Source organism: Oryza glaberrima, chromosome 3 (assembly GCF_000147395.1).
Source record: "Oryza glaberrima chromosome 3, OglaRS2, whole genome shotgun sequence".
NCBI classification, from domain to species: domain Eukaryota; kingdom Viridiplantae; phylum Streptophyta; class Magnoliopsida; order Poales; family Poaceae; genus Oryza; species Oryza glaberrima.
The window spans coordinates 21,662,710-21,680,409 of record NC_068328.1 but is presented as its reverse complement, the minus strand read 5'-3'; the positions used below and the strand labels follow the sequence as shown (position 1 = coordinate 21,680,409).

The window sequence follows — 17,700 nt, the reverse complement described above, 5'->3', positions numbered from 1 at the left end:
ATTAGCACCACGTATATACAAACAATTTTCGGCGTATATATACGTATAGTTGCAAGGGTCGGCTCTGATACCATCTGTGACGCCCCACACTCTCCGAGGCCCACTTTGTCCTCACTCGTGCACACCCGGGAAGAATTTCCCGGTCGGTCACCTATCCCGAAATTGCTCCAGGCCAAGCACGTTTAATCTCAGAGTTCTTTCGAAATCGGCTTCCGGAAAAGAAGTTGCAACTTGTTAGTATGAGTATTCTATTAATCCTATTAAGCCCTTGGCTGGGATGCCACACAGGCTCCAATTGGAGAGAATTTAGCCCAACATCTACCAGATGCACCTGAAGATGTAACAACATAATGCCCAAAACACTTTTTTTTCTGAAATAGAAGCTTGTATTAGAAAAAAAGTTTACAATACCACTTTAGCAATTTCACGAGGGAAAGTGTCTGATCTGAATTCAAATCTTATAAGGTTCGTGACAGTACTACCAACTAATTGCTACATAGAGACACAAAATGGTTGGGATACTCACAAAAAATGGGATTTTGTTTTCAGTCAAATCATTTTATGATGCAATGAAAATAGAAACAAGTGGTTACCCTTTCAAGAAGATGTGAATTTAAAATTTCAGTTAAACTCGAAGTGTTCATTTGGTTAGCACTTATCTTGACTAAAGATAACCTCATTAAAAGGGGTTGGAAAAAAGGGAACATGCGGAGAGCGCGTGGAGCCTCATGGCCACGCGCGCGGCAGGTGAGTGATGGGTGGGTGAGCGACGGTGTCCTCCGCGTCTCTCTTCCTCCTCCGCCTTGCAGGGAAACAGGAAGTAGTAATACAAGAGGTGAGAGGAGTAGTGTGTAGTGCAATGTGCACACGTATACCGATAGAGTAATTTTACCATCCAACATTTGGTACATCGAGGTACCACATTTTGCATACAAAGTTTTAAAACCTCGAGGTACTAAATTTTATACTACAAAGTACCTCAAGGTACTAAATTTTATACTAGAAGGTATCTCGATGTACCAAAAATTTGTGGTACGTACCTCTAGGTATCAAATGTTAGATGGTAAAATTGCTCATATCGATATAGTTCTTCAATTCAACACAGCGTTTCAAATGTATCCTGATATGCAATTTTCAGAATCTGAGGTTTTGAATGTGTTGATTCAAACTAGATATGTGGTTTGGAGTTTTGAAGCTGCAGAGCTAGGTGAAGCTGACTTATCTAGAGAGCAATGGCCTGCTGCGGGTAGAAGGATGAGAGGGTGCGTGGTGGGGAACAAGAACGATGACGAGATGAAGCCGCTCTTGAGCGTGACGCTTCAACACGCTTAGGCCAGGTCCCGCTCACGGAGCTCGCTCCGCCTCAAACACGATACCAGCGCCTTCCTGGACGGCATCGCCACCGCGGACGCGCAGTACTCGCATATGTCCCTGGACATGCATCCGTTGGGAAGAGAGAGGAGGAAGATGGATTGGCTGCTGTTATTTGGGGTCCACGTGGAACCCATGATACTAACTCAGTTGTTACTTCAATCAAAATCAGGAGAGATATTGCCTTAGGATCCAATATGATTTGGTTTTGCAAGATTAGTGATGTGTTATATATGTTACTCCCTTCGTTTCACAATGTAAGTCATTCTAGCATTTCCCACATTCATATTGATGCTAATGAATCTAGATTTACTCCCTCCATTTCACAATGTAAGTTATTCTAGCATTTTCCAGATTCATATTGATGCTAATGAATCTAGATAGATATATATGTCTAGATTCATTAGTATCAATATGAATGTGGAAAATGCTAAAATGACTTATATTGTGAAACTGAGGAAGAATTTCGGTTTAGCGATGATTCTAAAACTCAACACTTTTCCATAAGACGAGGGACCCCGAGTGAACATTTTCCTTAGCCGCTCGCAGGGTCCAGCTGGGGCGCGGGAGCGCGAGACGCAAGCCCGCAACGCTGGCGTGCTCGCGTGAACTGGGTCCCGCACCGATTTATTGGGTCGACGCACAAATTGGCATCGTTTTAGCTGGCTTCGTTGTAGATCCTATAATAACGATACATCATTAATTCGATCATCCCTTGGATGCGGCCTGCGGCTTACATTAAATCTCGATCCAAAGAAGCAAAGATGATGACAGACAGAAATTAATTAAGCTAGAAATCTCCTCGATCGATCACACACACACACACACAATTAAGGTACATACATACATGCACTGCTGCAACTGCAACTGCAGGGTCGGTGCGTGGCTACTACAAGTGTACACATGGTACGTTGGTTGGCACCATCTCGATCGTGTCGTTGTGCTCACTTGCCGGGGACGAAGTTGGTGGCGTATGCCCAGGCGTTGTTGGCGACGGGGTCGGCGACGTGGTCGAAGAGGTTCTCGATGGGGCCCTTGCCGGTGACGATGGCCTGGACGAAGAAGCCGAACATGGAGAACATGGCGAGGCGGCCGTTCTTGAGCTCCTTCACCTTGAGCTCGGCGAAGGTGTCAGGGTCGTCGGCGAGGCCGAGCGGGTCGAAGGCGCCGCCTGGGTACACCTTGTCGAGGCCCTCGCCGAGCGGGCCGCCGCCGACGCGGTAGCCCTCGACGAATCCCATGAGCACCACCTGGACCGCCCAGATGGCGAGGATGCTCTGCGCGTGCACCAGGTTGGGGTTCCCCAGGTAGTCGAGCCCCCCCTCGGAGAAGATCTGCGCGCCGGCCTTGAACCACACCGCCTCCCCGAACTTCACCCCGTTCTTGGACAGGATCTCCGGGAAGACGCAGCCCAGCGCCCCCAGCATCGCCCACCGCGAGTGGATCACCTCCAGCTCCCTGTTCCTCGCGAACGTCTCCGGGTCGGCCGATAGCCCCGCCGTGTCCCACCCGTAGTCTCCCGGGAACTCTCCGGTCAGGTACGATGGCGTCTGCTCCGAGAACGGGCCCAGGTACTTGGGACGGTCAGGTCCATACCTGCACATATATATACTTGTATGTTAGCAATTGCAGTGTACATATATACAGTACTTATGTTTGTATATACATGCACTACGTACCAGATGCTCTGGGGCGCGCTCTTGACGGTGCGGCGCATGGTGATGCGGCCACCGGAGTCGCCGACGCGGCGGACGAGCTCATCCCGGCGAGGGGCGGTGCCGAGGAAGCTGGTGGTCTGGTGCAGCGCCGACGCGGCCATCGTTCTAACGAGGGCGATGCGGCGGCGGTTGGGTTGGTTTTTTGTGGTGTGTGGTGGAGATGGGCGGCGCGGGAGGGGAGATCTTTATACGGCGTACGAGTGGCGGAGCGGTGGACTGGTGGACGCGCGGCGCGCCACGTCCGCGCCACACAATTGGCCGCCGCGCCCCCGCGACTGGATATGGGTATGGCGCGGAATCTCCTCCCCGTCCACTCCACCAATTCGCTGATGCCACCTGGACGGAAAGATCTCGTCTCCTGCATCCAACACTATCTGCACCCACCAACCAACTCACCTAGCTAGAAGTAGCTTGCTGCTGAAGTGCTGATGGTCTACCGGAAACAAAAAATTGTACAGCTAGCTCAGCATATAAAAATTAACTTGTTCATCAGTGAATTCACTTGGAAAAAGTTACTTGTTCTTTTTGCAACACGATGAATCAGACTATCGCCATAGCCAAAGGGTGGCATTTCTTGCATTCAAAATGATATGTTAATTACTTCGTAGGACTACCTTGCCACTAACTATGGTTTGATGTGGGCCCACTAGTGACAAATTGGTGACTGAAAGACATGATGAAAACTCTTTCAATTAAGACATGATACATTTTTATTAATGGACGCTAGAAATAACAAATTGTTACAAATACGGTCTTTTCTTTTTGGAATTAATATTTTTCATGTAATTTATCATGTTGTCAAACATGCTATATTTTAAGTCATATATATTGAGAGAATTTGCTCCATGTCATTGAGTTTATCCTAGTTTAACGATTTTCTATTTGCTATTGACATTATCTTTTTTTCATAATATATCAGTGAGTATATCAATTGTTCTAAAATATGTCATTAGGCTGATTTTTTTTCTTCAAAATTACCAAAAATACCCTTACAAATGTACAAGGTTAACAATAGGTTTATCCATTTAGAAGTTTCCAAAAAATTATGAAACTTTTGTGTAGTATCTTTACACAATATAAAAGTTTCTGTATAGGTTTTAAAATTTCTACATTCTGTTTTTCAAATATAATTCATCCATTATATGCTATACATAATACTTTCAAATTGTTGTTTTTAATGCAAATAATCTTTCATATCCAACACAAAATATTTTTAACTACTTTTCTAAAAACATGAAACTTGTGCGCAAACTTCCAAGTTGTGCAAGGAGGCTAAATAAAAAATGATATATTTTTTAAACTTCCAATGGGATAAATCAATTCTTAACATTGTATGTGTATAATAGTGTTTTTTTTCTAAAAAAAAAAGGCTTAGCTCAATGACATATTGTTGAACAATGTCATATCACGTTTTTCGTGTTTTCTAATTTGCTTGATTTGAAAATTTTACATTCATATTTATTCGCCTAAAATAGCTTAAACAAAATTTCATAAATGAAAAGGGTTTAATTTGACTAAATAAATTATTAATTATGCCACACTTTTATTTTATCATTTGTTGATTGGAGTTATTTGATTTTTATTTGCCTTTTGGAAGTGGAGCTCAATTCCTAAAATCTCATAAAATTGCTAATCCAGAAAATTTCCCCAACATTCTTAAAATGTCCAAAATTCCAAATCCTTCAAATTTAGACTTTTCTAAAAAAAGTTCCTGTTCTTTTCTTTTTCCTCTCTTTCTCCTTTTTCTTTCTTTCTTTGTCCCGTTGCCTTCTGTTTATCTGTCACGATATCTCCTCCTCTCCCTCGATCTGTTTCTGCTCATGGGCCAGCATCCAATGCCCTTCCTATCCCGTGAAGGAATAAGTTCACTTTGACTCCCTTAAAAGTGACCACCGAACTATTGAAACCGGTGTAATTTGATTCCCTAGGCGGTTTTATTGACGTGACGCCTATATGGCAGTATTGACCGGGTCTTTTTTACACGTGGCGTTAACGTGGCGCTTAAGTGGCATTAGAATTAAAAAAGTACGTGGGACCAATTTGTTAATTACACAAAAAAAATTGCGGGACCCACTGACAGGTAGGGCCCACATGTCAGTTTATTCCTTCACCCATCTCTCTCTGTCTCTCATTTCGAGCTTGACACGGCAAGGCTATCGGCGCTGGCGCCGGCTGCCTCAGTGGCGTTCACTAGAGTACCCTCGCTGAGCTCCGTCCCGCTGCCATCACCACCAGTCGCAGTCCCCTGCGACCAAGAAAAGGAGATTGGGGAGAAGGAGAGAGAGAGAGAGAGAGAGTCCCTCACCGTTGATGGGGTGGCTGAGAAGGCAATGGGCGCGTGCCGAAGTGGCAGTGGTGGTGGACAGTGGCTGGCGTATGGGCGGGCACTGGAGCAGTGCCAGGCGAGGGCCACGGTGGCGGCGGCGGGCTTGAGGGCGGGCGTTGGAGTGGTGGCGACGACAGGCTGGCGAGGGCCGAACAACTCTCCATGGCCACCCCCCTTGTGGACCTCGGTGTCCGCGCTGCTCGATGCCGCCGCCGCTCCAGGTCTAGGGGTGCCCACCACCACCGTTGGTCGATCGCCTCGCCCTTTCGTTCCCCTCAGATTCACTTGCCGTGGTGGCGCCATATCGAAGGTGGAAGAGGAGGTGACGCTGCTAGAGAAACGGAGACGCCTGGACGCCTTGCGTCGCCACCTGGCTCCTTTCCCCTGCCGGCTACTGCTCACCGCCGCCGCTGAGGGAAGTAAAGGCGGGAGAAAGAGATAAATAAGGGAGAGAGGAGGAGGACGAGGGGCGGCATCGCTGGAGCCACACCGGTTGCATTGGGGGCAGTGCCGCCACTACCATTCGCTCTCGTTGGCCGCCACCGAAGGGGAGAGAAAGAGAAAGAAAGAGAGAAGGGAGGAAGAGGGGAGGAAGAAGAGAGAGAGAGGATGACATGTGGGGCCCGCATGTCAGTGGACCCCACAAAATTTATGTGTGTGAATGACAAACGGGTCCCACATATATGTTTTCTTATTCAAATACCACCTAAGCGCCACGTCAACCCCACGTACTAGGTCAACACCACCACATCAGCGCCATGTCAGCAAAACCGCCCCTCCAAAACCGCACAGGGAGTTAAATCGCACCGGTTTCAATAGTTTGGGGGTCTAGATATCTGGTTTGTGGTTTAGGGTCATGAATTAGATTCGAGTCACTTGTAAGGGAGTCAAAGTGAACTTATTCCTTCCTACTGAAACAAGCTGCAGAATTTGGAATAAGTTCACTTTGGGTCCCTCTATTTCTCGTCCAGTCCGATTTTCGTCCCTTGACCGCAAAACCGGGTACGACCCGTCCCCCAACTTACGAAAATCGGGCAAACGAGGTCCCTCAGTGGTTTTGGCTGATGTGGCGCCTACGTGGCTTGTTTAACTAAGTCTCTGTCCGACGTGGCATTGACGTGGCGCTTACGTGGCAATTCAACTCGAAAAATAAATAAACCTCATGGGACCCACATGTCAGTTTCACACAGAAATTATAAAAAAGGTGGGGCCCACGTGGGCCTCACATGTCATTCTCTCCCCTTTTCCTCCACCGTCCTTCGCCGCCCGCACCCGCCGGCGGTTACCGACGACGCGACTCCATCCGCCGCCGCAGCCCAGCGACCGGCGGCGTCGCCTGCCTCCCTGACCTGCCGCGGCCACGAGTTAGTGCAAGCGCACCCGCCGTCCCGCCGCTCCCGCCGGTAAGGAGGTTCCCCTGTTGCCATGCTGTATCGAAGAGAACCAGCAATGCTTCCTCCCTGCTCCCCTTGCCGGCCATTGTGACGGTCTCCTCTTCTTCCCTCTTGCTGCCTCCTCTCTCCTGGTCCTCATTCTTCACGATCTCCGTGTCCTTCATGGCATTCGTGATCTCTGCAGCTGGCGTCTCCACCCGCTGTACATCCTCCACGCGGACCACGCCGCATTCTTGGCCACCTGATACGTCGGCGCGTTTCGCCGGACTCGCTGCCTCTCCTTTGCCGTCAACGGGAGCCTTGTCGCCATGCACGGTAACGGTGTTGCCACCGCCACCGCCGCCGTCGTCCGCCGTGACGACCTCCAAGTTCTCGAGTTCCTTCCGAGCCCATAGGAGTAGCTCATACGCATATACGTCGGGTATAGACGGCCGCATGCATATGCGTCTTCGTACGAGCATATATATATGCATGCATGGAGACAACCAGCTATAGCTTCTAGCTAGCTTCTTGTTGGTTTGCTGCCAACAACATGCAGACGTATATATTAGCCAAGCATGTGTATATGGCCGAGCACACTCACATGTATATATGCCATTACGTGCATGACTCATGCATGAGTCATATTTAATTCATTAGCTTGCTTAGCACATTAGCGTTGTTAGCTAGCTAATTTACCTGCTTCGCAACCAGCCACTAACACATACTATGTGAGCGTGGCGGAGGAGTGGCGGCGGGCGAGCGCAGCAGTGGGCAAAGCAGCGGAGGGCGAGCGCGGCCGTGGGCAGAGCAGCGGAGGGCGAGCTAGGCGAAGAGGAAGACAGTGGATGGGATGGGGAGCTCCCCCGTGCTCGCCCGCCACCACCGTTGTGCCCCAGCGGGTGCCCCACGGCGCCGGCGACGAAGGCCTCGAGGCCCTCGATCGCGCCGTGAGCTTGCTGGGCAGGGACTCGATGAGGAGGACGAGGTCGTCAGCCCTGCCGAGGACACGCTCGGTGGCTGGGAAGAGCACCGCCGCGATGTCCTGGATGACGAGGAGCTGCCTGTCCGTGAAGGTCAGCGTGGGGCCCACCAGATGTCCCTAAAGACGGTGTGAAACTGACATGTGGGGCTCACGTGGACCCCACCTTTTTTATAATTTCTGTGTGAAACTGACATGTGGGTCCCACAAGGTTTATTTATTTTTCGGGTTGAATTGCCACGTAAGCGCCACGTCAATGCCACGTGGGACGGAGACCTAGTCAAACAAGCCACGTAGGCGCCATGTCAGCCAAAACCGCCGCCAAAACCGCCGAGGGACCTCGTTTGTCCGGTTTTTGAAAGTTGGAGGACTGATTTTGTGGTCAAGGGACGAAAATCAGACTAGGCGACAAATAGAGGAACCCAAATTTTCTTCATTTGGGCCAGAGAGAGACTAGTGGACCTTTTTCTTGACTTGTCTGGGCCAAAGCCCATGCCTGACTTGGCTTCATGGTGTAAGGGGCCGATTTTTGTGGATGCTTATTCTGAACAGAATAATTTGTCTTTTGGAGTTAAATATGAAACCAAAGCATCAAATATGGATCATTATCAGCAAAATAATCATTTGAGAATTTTGCAATTTTCTCATGATTAGTAAGGTGACCAACATCTGTGGCTACTCTATTCCTAAAATTAGGAGCGCCTCTTTGCACTAAAATGGCTATTATTTGGTAGAGATATTTCCATCAGAAAAATATTACTCCCTTAATAATACTCGTTATTTCAGATAAGAACATGTTTTAAAAAGGAAACTTTAACAATTATTTTCTATATAAAAATATCAACAAATTTATAATTTTATTATATTAGTTTCTAAGATTAATCTATGCCTATAACCTACGGTTCATATTTATGAAGTCTTGTTTGGTTAACAATCAAACTAGTGGGATTGAAAAAGATTGAGGAGCATAATTCCATGTTATAATAGGTGTGGAATAAATTATTTTAAAATATCTCTTAACTCTTTTGTGAGAGGGATTAACTGAACAAGGTGCAATAAAGCAAATATCTTGAAATTTATTCATAGTTCAAAACTAAAAATATACTCCCTCCGTTTCGAAATGTTTGACGCCGTTGACTTTTTTAAACATGTTTGACTGTTCGTCTTATTCAAAAAATTTAAGTAATTATTAATTCTTTTCCTATTATTTGATTCATTGTTAAATATATTTTTATGTAGGCATATAATTTTACATATTTAAAAAAAATTTGAATAAGACGAACGGTCAAATATACTTTAAAAAAAAGTCAACGGTGTCAAATATTTTGAAACGGAGAAAGTATAATATGGGACTATAAAAATGGTCACCATATCCGGATTGGGCTTAAACCCGACGGCGGCCGCGGGGGAGGGGGGCACGGCTTGCTTCCCATCGAGGGCGCCGAGCTCGCTGCCCTGTACGACCACGCAGCGGCGATGACCGGCAGAGATGGCGGTTGATTCTTCAGTGGCGCGGCTGGCCGAACTGGGTTGGTGCTCATTGGGGCCAGCTTGGGTTCGTTAGGTGATACGTCCCACGTCAGCAACAACAGTCCCGGACTCGGACTGGGTTGGTGCTCGGTGGCCGGACTGGGTGGTGATGGAGGAGGGGTTATAACGGTATTGCGGCTGAGGGAGGTGACACAATCGGGGCAAGAGTTGAGGGAGGCAATGTAGACTTATTTCTGAAGATGAAGTCTAGGCCCATAGGGGAATCGGCTTTAAAGGCCAGAGGAGCCGACCAGTCCAGCAGTCTCCACTCCAATCCCCACCACGCCGCCGTCCATGGCCAGCGGTTGCGATAGACCCCGGCGAGCGGCGAGAACGGCGACCACCCGCTTTCCCTCGTCCTCCAAACTCGCTGTTGTACTATGAATCGGATTCGGAGATCGATCGAGTTGCATTGAGTGTCGGATCGGAGGAGTTGGCTAGATAAAATCGGAGGAGTTTTGTTCCGGCGGGGAGGGAGGCGACGACGGCGGAGGAAGAGGGGATGGACGTACAAGGCAAGCGCAAGGCGGGTGCGTGTCGCCTCGGCGGCGGGAAGCGGCGGGCGGTGGCCGTCGTGGAGGTGGAGGAGCGGGACTGGACGTCGCTTCACGGCGACATCGCCAACCACATCGCGGAGCGGCTGCTCGCCGGCGACGGCGGCGTGAAGGACTACATGGCGTTCCGCGCCGTGTGCTCCCACTGGCGCGCGTCCACCGACACCCCGCGGGACCCCACGCTGGCCGACCCCCGCTTCCGGCCGCGCGGCTGGATCCCGATCTGCGAGAACATCGGGCTCCGCCCCGCCGACGCCGGCTGGATCGCCTACCTCCACGCCGCCACCGGCAAGGTCCGGCGCGGCATGCTTCCGGAGGCGGTCCGGGGACACCGGATCGTCGGGTTCACGGACGGCCTCGTCGTGCTGCTCGACACCCGCACCGCCGCCATCCGCGTCGTGCACCCCTTCACCCGCGTCACCGTCCACTTCCCAACCCTCGCCATCTTCTTCCACACCGTGGTCCGCCTTCACCCATCCTTCAGCATGGACTCCTTCATATGGATGAACGCCTTCGTCTGCGCCGCTGCTGGCCGCCCGGCCTCCATCGCCGTCGTGATCACGTTCCCCGACATGCCGCTGGTGATCACCGCGCAGCCAGGCAGCAAGAGCTGGTCCATGGTTAACACCGACCTCAATCTCTCCACCACCTTGCCCTTCAATGGCCGGCTCTATGGCATGAGACAGGACAACAATCAGCTCGTGCAGGTGTACCCTGGCACCAACAATCCGGCGAGCCCAGCCGCCATCGTCATTGCCCAAGTGCCAAACGGGATCAGCGACCGTCCGAGCAACTGTGTCTACTACCTCGTTGAGACCATGGCCAGCATGCTTCTAGTCGTTCTGCATAAGAATGCCAACAATAGTGCCACAGGGTTCACGCTCCTCGCCGTGGACCTCCGCCGTGGGAAGCTCACTCCGGTAACCGGCCTAGGCGGCGACAAAGCCCTCTTCCTAGGCCACGACCGGTGCGTGTCCGTCTCATCCAAGAACCTCCCTTCCATTGTCGTCGGCAACACCATCCACTTCGCCATGCCTGGCAGCAACCCGGTGACCGAGTACTCGTTCGACGATTCTTTGTTCAAGAAGCCGGCGACGCAATCCCAGTTACATAACGGGGTGAGGCCGATCCGCTGGCCGGTGAGGCCATACACCCTCGCCGATCACCTTATCACCTACTGCCATCATCGTGAATGGACGAGAGGTCTCATGTTCCATGAGTTCTACTATGTGCCGGCGTCTTACTCGAAACTGAGGGAGATCATTGCTGCCCAGGATTCCAAGGTTGTGGTTCCGGAACTGATTGAGAGGAATGGAGAGCTAACCGTAATGGAGCCTGTTGAGCTTCCTCCCAAGGCAACACCATTGTTGGCAATACCGTTGTCGTATCTTAATCGTTGATACTTCTTGCAAAGCTTTGACAGTGGTCGTCATCTTCTTACCTACTGTCGTGAAGCTCCTCTAGACTCAGATCTGGGAGCCGGAGCCCTATCAAACACCATTTAGCACACGCACTATGGCAAAACTTGCTGAGGCGTGGGACTCAAATTAGTAGTGGGCTTTTGTTATGTACTGTATGTTAAGCTATCCTTTCACGCTGCTTTACTTTGGCTCCATCTGCCCAGATTGAGAGTGCTTTTGTATTCAAGATAGATGCGGAGTCCAAGTTAAATGCAGCAGTTATTTGGTCAAATTGGCTTGCGAGAAACAACTTCATCTGCAAGAACATTATCCTGCCTTATGTCCTGCAACTGACTTCATCTTCAAGAACATTATCCTGCCTGATATCCTGCAACTTGCCTTCAAAGCATTGCCGTTTTTGCAACAGTGGAAATCACTTATGCTGATGAAGCTAGAAGAGGAACCGGAGATCTTCAGAGACTCATTCCTTGTCAGAATCCATCCAAAGCCTTCCCTGCCTCATCCTGATGAGGTTGTCTGACATACCTGAAGGCTGCAGCCAGGATTAAATGTTGGCTAGTTTTTGTCCAAGCTGCTTGTTGTAATGTTTGGTCAATGTCTTCAGGAAATTTCTTTATCTTGGTATTATAAAATCCCCAGACTGTGTACCTGTACGCTGGTAACCCCAGCAACTTATCGTTGTGTACCCTCTTCTAAGTTTTCCATATGCATATATGTTCTCGATGTGATCAATTCAATTAGTTTAAGAAAGGGCTACTGCCTACTGGCAATTCAGTTGAGTTTATGGAGTAGCTGAGTGCATCTCATGTATTTGACAAATCTTTTGTTATGGTCCCAACTCATGTTTTGTTTTATTTCTTCTGCTATATTGTCTGTCTTCACAGATTGAAGCTTCCTTATGTTATCATGTACTCCCTCCTTTTTAGGTTATAAGACGTTTTTATTTTGGGTCAAAGTCAAACGACTTCAAGTGAATGGGCCCATTTTTTATGGGACAGTCGGACCACATGTATAAAAAATAAAGCCCACGTACTATTTAAGCGGGTCACCATGGGTAGCGGGGATGGGGGATGGTGAATCATACCCGCCCCTATCAGACTCGACGGAGCCTACCTTTTCTCCATTTAATTCCCCATGGAAATTTATTTCATACCATCCCTGCCACCTAATGGGAAAATTCCCCACGGAGAACCGGGTAGTGGGGATCCATTGCCATCCCTAAGGTGTGGGGGGGGGGGGGGGGGAGGGGGGGGTATGTGTGGCATGTTTTCCAGAAAAGACCCTTCAATTTCTATGTTTACAGTGCTATCCTAGAAACGGAATTTTCGCTTCTTCGTATTGTATTTTTGCGAAACATGAGGGGTTTTGCGAATAAAATGCAACAGGGTGTCGAGAACGTGGGCGTTCCGTGCAAACACAAAGAGCTTTTTGCAAAAAAACCAACCACGCTTTACCTCTTCGTGGAGAAAAAAATTCCAAAAAAGGGAGAAAATCGCAACGGGCACGGGTGTTAATAGCTAGTGATATCTAGCCTTAGACATATATTTATGTATGTTAGAAGGATCTCTTGAGAAAAAAAAGAAAAAACACACTATTATTGATATATCATGATGTATATTTGATCAACTTATATTTCTATCGTATAGTGTATTATATTGTTGTATTTATGGTATTTAGGAAAATTATGTAAGTTATATCTTGCATATCTCAAATATGGGATATAACACTGCCTTTTGTCTGTCTTTCTGGAAGTTGTGCCAGAAATGTTCGCCAGCTAATTGCCCTTCCCTATTTGAACCAAATTTTCCGATCTGGTATATCTATAACAACGAATTGAATGTATACTCCTTTACAAGAGAGACCTTTAAAAGAGAGTGTGGTGGTGGTGAGTGGTGAATCTGCCACCATCTCATCACCAACTCCCAAAATTCTGACATATTGGATCACTGTCCATCCCTTATCCAAACCAAATGTAAATGTATGGTCAGTGAAAGTCATAGATAAACATTGAAGCTCTCAACCATAAGCAGCCAGCTAAAAAAAGTCCAACGCACCAAAAAATATAACCAATACTTACAATAGTTAGCTACTGAATTATTATACACGGGTTCCCCCAAATCCCCAATCTGTGCGAAGTGGGGACGGCGACAGGAGGCGCCAACGGGGAGGAGGGATGGCGGGAGGTGGGGGAGGACGAGTGGTGGCACGGGTGGCTAGGTGGCGGATGCAACGTTGAGGGGAGGGTGGTTGACGACGGCGGCGGTGAAGGAATGGCGGGCGGGGTTGGAGGAGGGAGGGTAGGCGACGGTGGAGAGGGCAGGACGGGAAGGGCGGATGGCAGCGGTGACGGCAGCCCCAGACCGGCGACGGCGCGGGCCGTGGGTGGGGAGGAGGTGGTGAATTATGGTCAAGGTGGGGGGGTATCTGTGGCATGTTTTCCAGAAAAGACACTTCATTTTCTATGTTTACAGCGCTACCATAGAAACAGAATTTTTGCTTCTTCGTGTTGTATTTCTGCGAAACATGAGGGGTTTTGTGAATAAAATACAACAGGGTGTCGAGAACGTGGGCGTAATTCCGTGCAAACATGAGGAGATTTTTGCAAAAAAAACCAACCACGCTTTACCTCTTCAAGGAGAAAAAAAATTCCAAAAAGCGGAGAAAATCGCAACGGGTAGGGTGTTAATAGCTAGTGATATCTAGCCTTAGACATATATTTATGTGTGTTAGAAGGATCTCTTGAGAAAAAAACAGAAAAAAACACACTATTATTGATATATCATGATGTATGATTGATCAACTTATATTTCTATTGTATAGTTTATTATATTGTTGTATTTATGGTATTTAGAAAAAGTATGTAAGTTATATCTTGCATATCTCAAATACTGGATATAACATTGCTTCTTGTCTCTCTTTCTGGAAGTTGTGCCAGAAATGTTCGCCGGCTGATTGCCCTTCCCTATTTGAACCAAATCCTCCGATCTGGTATATCTATAACAACGAATTGAATGTATCCCTTCTTTCTTCTTTCTATAAAGTTAAGGCCAAAAGCTCAAACCTCGTGCTTCCACGTCATCATCAAATTGTGAACCGTTGGATGAATGCATTAGATCACTTCTCAGACGTTGGATGGAATGCAGCATAAAGCCCAACCCATTAGTCACCGGGTGAGTCTCTTCGCCTCCTCAGTGTCAAATGTAGCCCACATGAACACATTGGCCCATCTCCACACACATCTATATGTATCCAGCCCGTCAATCTGTATAAAAGAGCTTTATGGCTGAACGCCCTTCAGTTGACATGTGCTACCTAAATTATCTACAAATTTCGGATAGGGCTGCTAAAAAGAATTTCTCCAAGAAAGCTATTTGTTTCTTCTGTTTCTTCTTGAGATTGTACCTCCTATCTAACAAATTGATGTTAACCAAGTCCCGCAGAAACGCGCGGGGCATCCTCTAGTACTCCTTTACAAGAGAGACCTTTAAAAGAGAGTGTGGTGGTGAGTGGTGAATTTGCCACCATCTCATCACCAACTCCCAAAATTCTAACACATTGGATCACTGTCCATCCCTTATCCAAACCAAATGTAAATGTATGGTCAGTGAAAGTCATAGATAAACATTGAAGCTCTCAACCATAAGCAGCCAGCTAAATAAAGTCCAACGCAGCAAAAAAATATAACCAATACTTACTATAGTTAACTACTGAATTATTATACACGGGTTCCTAAAAAATAATTCTACTTCTTACAGTACGAGATAATATCAAATGCTACCAAATAGTGCCATGCTACCGGTGCTACCAACCCTTAAAAATGTATTTAAAAGTCACAAAAAATATGAAAAAAACTTAGACATGCAACACCATATGACATGCAGTATCATACAAAAAATAAACTCAAAATTAGATGTAAACATGAAGAGAAAAAAAAGGATTACGTTTACATTGAATTTTGAGTTGATTTTCTGTGTGATACTGCATGTCATGGTGTTGTACGTCTGATATTTTTTTCATATTTTTTGTGACTTTTAAATACATTTTTAAGGGTTGGTAGCACCGGTAGCATGACATTGTTTGGGAGTACATGTTATTCTCTCCTTACAGTACTTCCCACCTCTCACAATATCTATTCTCTCTCATTGATGCAATTGGGAAGCGTGCAAATGGTGGGAAGCTTGCAAGATGCATGGATGACGATAGGTCATGCTGTTTTTTCCTACCGCTGCAGCCCGGCGATAGATTAAGCATCGGTTACTCTCTCTCTCTCTCTCTCTCTCTTATTTTCTCACTCTTCCATGTATGATTTATCTTAGATGAATAGTACTCCCGTCTGTTGACTATACCTTATTATTTTTGCTCTTTCAAGTTAATAGTAAATGGAGTGAATACTTGGCAAGCAACCTCTAATCCTATATACTTATATAGTCTCCCCACTAAGTATAGTTATTGTTATTTCTCTCTACTCTCGTTAAACCATATCACCCTAATTATTTCTAGCATTTGGATGATTGATCTATGTTTTAAATTTTATCTTCTTTCTTCTCCCTAAATCCATGCAATCTCAATTATTTTTGTCTAAAAAAATATATCAATTTGTTTTAGTTTTAATAATCATATTACATCTTATTTGTACATATTATACAATTTAATTTTTCACAATAATGTGGCGAGTTATTCATCTAGTTTAGTTTAAAATTAAGTTCTAAAATTTAAAATAGATTTTCTCACCGCAATGTGTCGAAGTGATTTTTAATTCTGTAACAACATATATGCATTTTCTAGTCACTGAAGAATACACGTGGGCTCCGGTACTAAGGAAAACTTGCATGCGAAAAAAAGGGAGAGGAGCAGCCAATTTTTATTCAATGGAGCAACAAAATTTTGCTCAATGCATGGGAACTGATCAAGAGCAAGGCATGCAATTCTTGCATGCCAAAACAATAAATTTGCATGCAAAACCGATTGGATAGTGTGTAATTTGTAAGGGAAAATACTATAATGCCCCATATGTTGTCCCTAAGAGTGCCTCATTGTATTGAGTGATGAGGTGAAGGAGAGAAGTGAGGAGAGAGATGATGAGCCACCCCTAAATCAAGAGGCAATCTCTACACAAAATTCACGAAGGGTGTGAGAGTATTAGAGATATTGATATTTGTGTACTAGAGGTGATACATTGTATGTGTTGCCTCTTAGTTCACGAGTGAATAAAATAGATAAATTTTGAGTGGTAGTCACATATGCCATACTACTTGCCCAAAGAGCCACCGGTCCTTGTATAGGTAAACAATAAATTTGTACTATATAGAAAACTGAACAGCCACCGTATCCTTTGCACTCATCAATTTATAACTTTTGTTTGCGCTGATCAATTTAGAAGGGAGGGATTGTTAGAGAGAGGTAATGGTGGTGCTGCCTCAGCAGGAAACCCTTTCTTGCACTTCTCATTAATAATTGAGGACTCCAATTTCATCTCACTGCAGAAGTGCAGATTGCAACAGGCAGCGAGCAAGGAATTATCGGCGAATTATCAGCAACAGAACCAAGGGTTGGAACTTACATAACAGTTCGAGGTTATGAATTTTACCGCATGCCGGATAACTTGATGCCATGGGTTAAAAAGGCATTGATATGATTTCTCATTCTAACTCGAAGTCGCCGTTGCCAATCCGTGATTATCTCTATGCTATCAATGAAGATATTGGGGGAGAGTTGTTTTAAGATATGTATGTGATATCCACGTGACGTAAATTGGGGCGGGGTCAAAAAAGGATACGATCCAATACCCCTATAATTTCCTTCTTGTCCCATCATTCCTTTATTGAGAATGTGACCAACAATATAGTGATGGCAACGATTGCGACCATTGTACGTACTTACTTGGATATTAGATGTATGTATGCAAGAGAAAGTATGGAGGAAAGTATGGATCATGCACCCTCTTTTTTTTTTGAATAATCGGGCGCTCATCCGCCCGCTGCCTGCAGCCCTACATCATGCATGCTATGCTTACTACCTTGCCCTCTGTCTCCCTGTCTTCCATGGTTCTGTGTTTGCCTACGAAGATTCTGTAGCTACATGCAAGTTCACTACATTCTTTCCTCTCATACTCAAGTATACCACTGGTATATAGTAACTTACTTTGCAAAGCTTTAAATACTTTTTTTCTCTTAAATTACTTACCCAATCTACAATCTAATTATACCATTATACTCATCACAATTAAATCTTAACACCAAGATCTTACACCATCATATATTAATAAAAAATATGTAAATATAAAAAAGTTCACTACTAATAAAAAATGTTTCAACACTTAATCAAATGTTTCAAGGAGATACAACACGAAAGGAATATTGACTGCAACATTGACAACCATTACACGAAACATTAAGTCCCAACTCCCAACAAAAGAAACATCGGAA

At 46.2% G+C, this 17,700-nt stretch overlaps 2 protein-coding genes across 2 annotated transcripts; one reads left to right on the top strand and one right to left on the bottom strand.

The window, feature by feature from the left end:
• Positions 1–2,136: 2,136 nt before the first annotated feature.
• LOC127767297 (chlorophyll a-b binding protein, chloroplastic) lies at positions 2,137–3,266 on the bottom strand. Its single transcript, XM_052292578.1, has 2 exons — positions 3,051–3,266; positions 2,137–2,967 (listed from the first exon to the last, which is right to left on the bottom strand). The coding sequence occupies exons 1-2, from the start codon at positions 3,188–3,190 to the stop codon at positions 2,316–2,318; spliced, it is 792 nt and encodes a 263-aa protein (XP_052148538.1). The 5' UTR covers positions 3,191–3,266; the 3' UTR covers positions 2,137–2,315.
• Positions 3,267–9,576: 6,310 nt separating this feature from the next.
• Positions 9,577–12,129, top strand: LOC127765284 (uncharacterized). The gene has a single exon (XM_052290149.1). The coding sequence runs from the start codon at positions 9,803–9,805 to the stop codon at positions 11,252–11,254; it is 1,452 nt and encodes a 483-aa protein (XP_052146109.1). The 5' UTR covers positions 9,577–9,802; the 3' UTR covers positions 11,255–12,129.
• Positions 12,130–17,700: the final 5,571 nt, after the last annotated feature.

Coding starts and splice junctions, on each gene's coding strand:
- LOC127767297 (XM_052292578.1), bottom strand. CDS start 3,190: ATGGCCGCGTCGGCGCTGCACCAGACCACCAGCTTCCTCGGCACCGCC. Junction 2,968..3,050: donor AGCGCGCCCCAGAGCATCTG/GTACGTAGTGCA, acceptor ATATATGTGCAG/GTATGGACCTGACCGTCCCA.
- LOC127765284 (XM_052290149.1), top strand. CDS start 9,803: ATGGACGTACAAGGCAAGCGCAAGGCGGGTGCGTGTCGCCTCGGCGGC.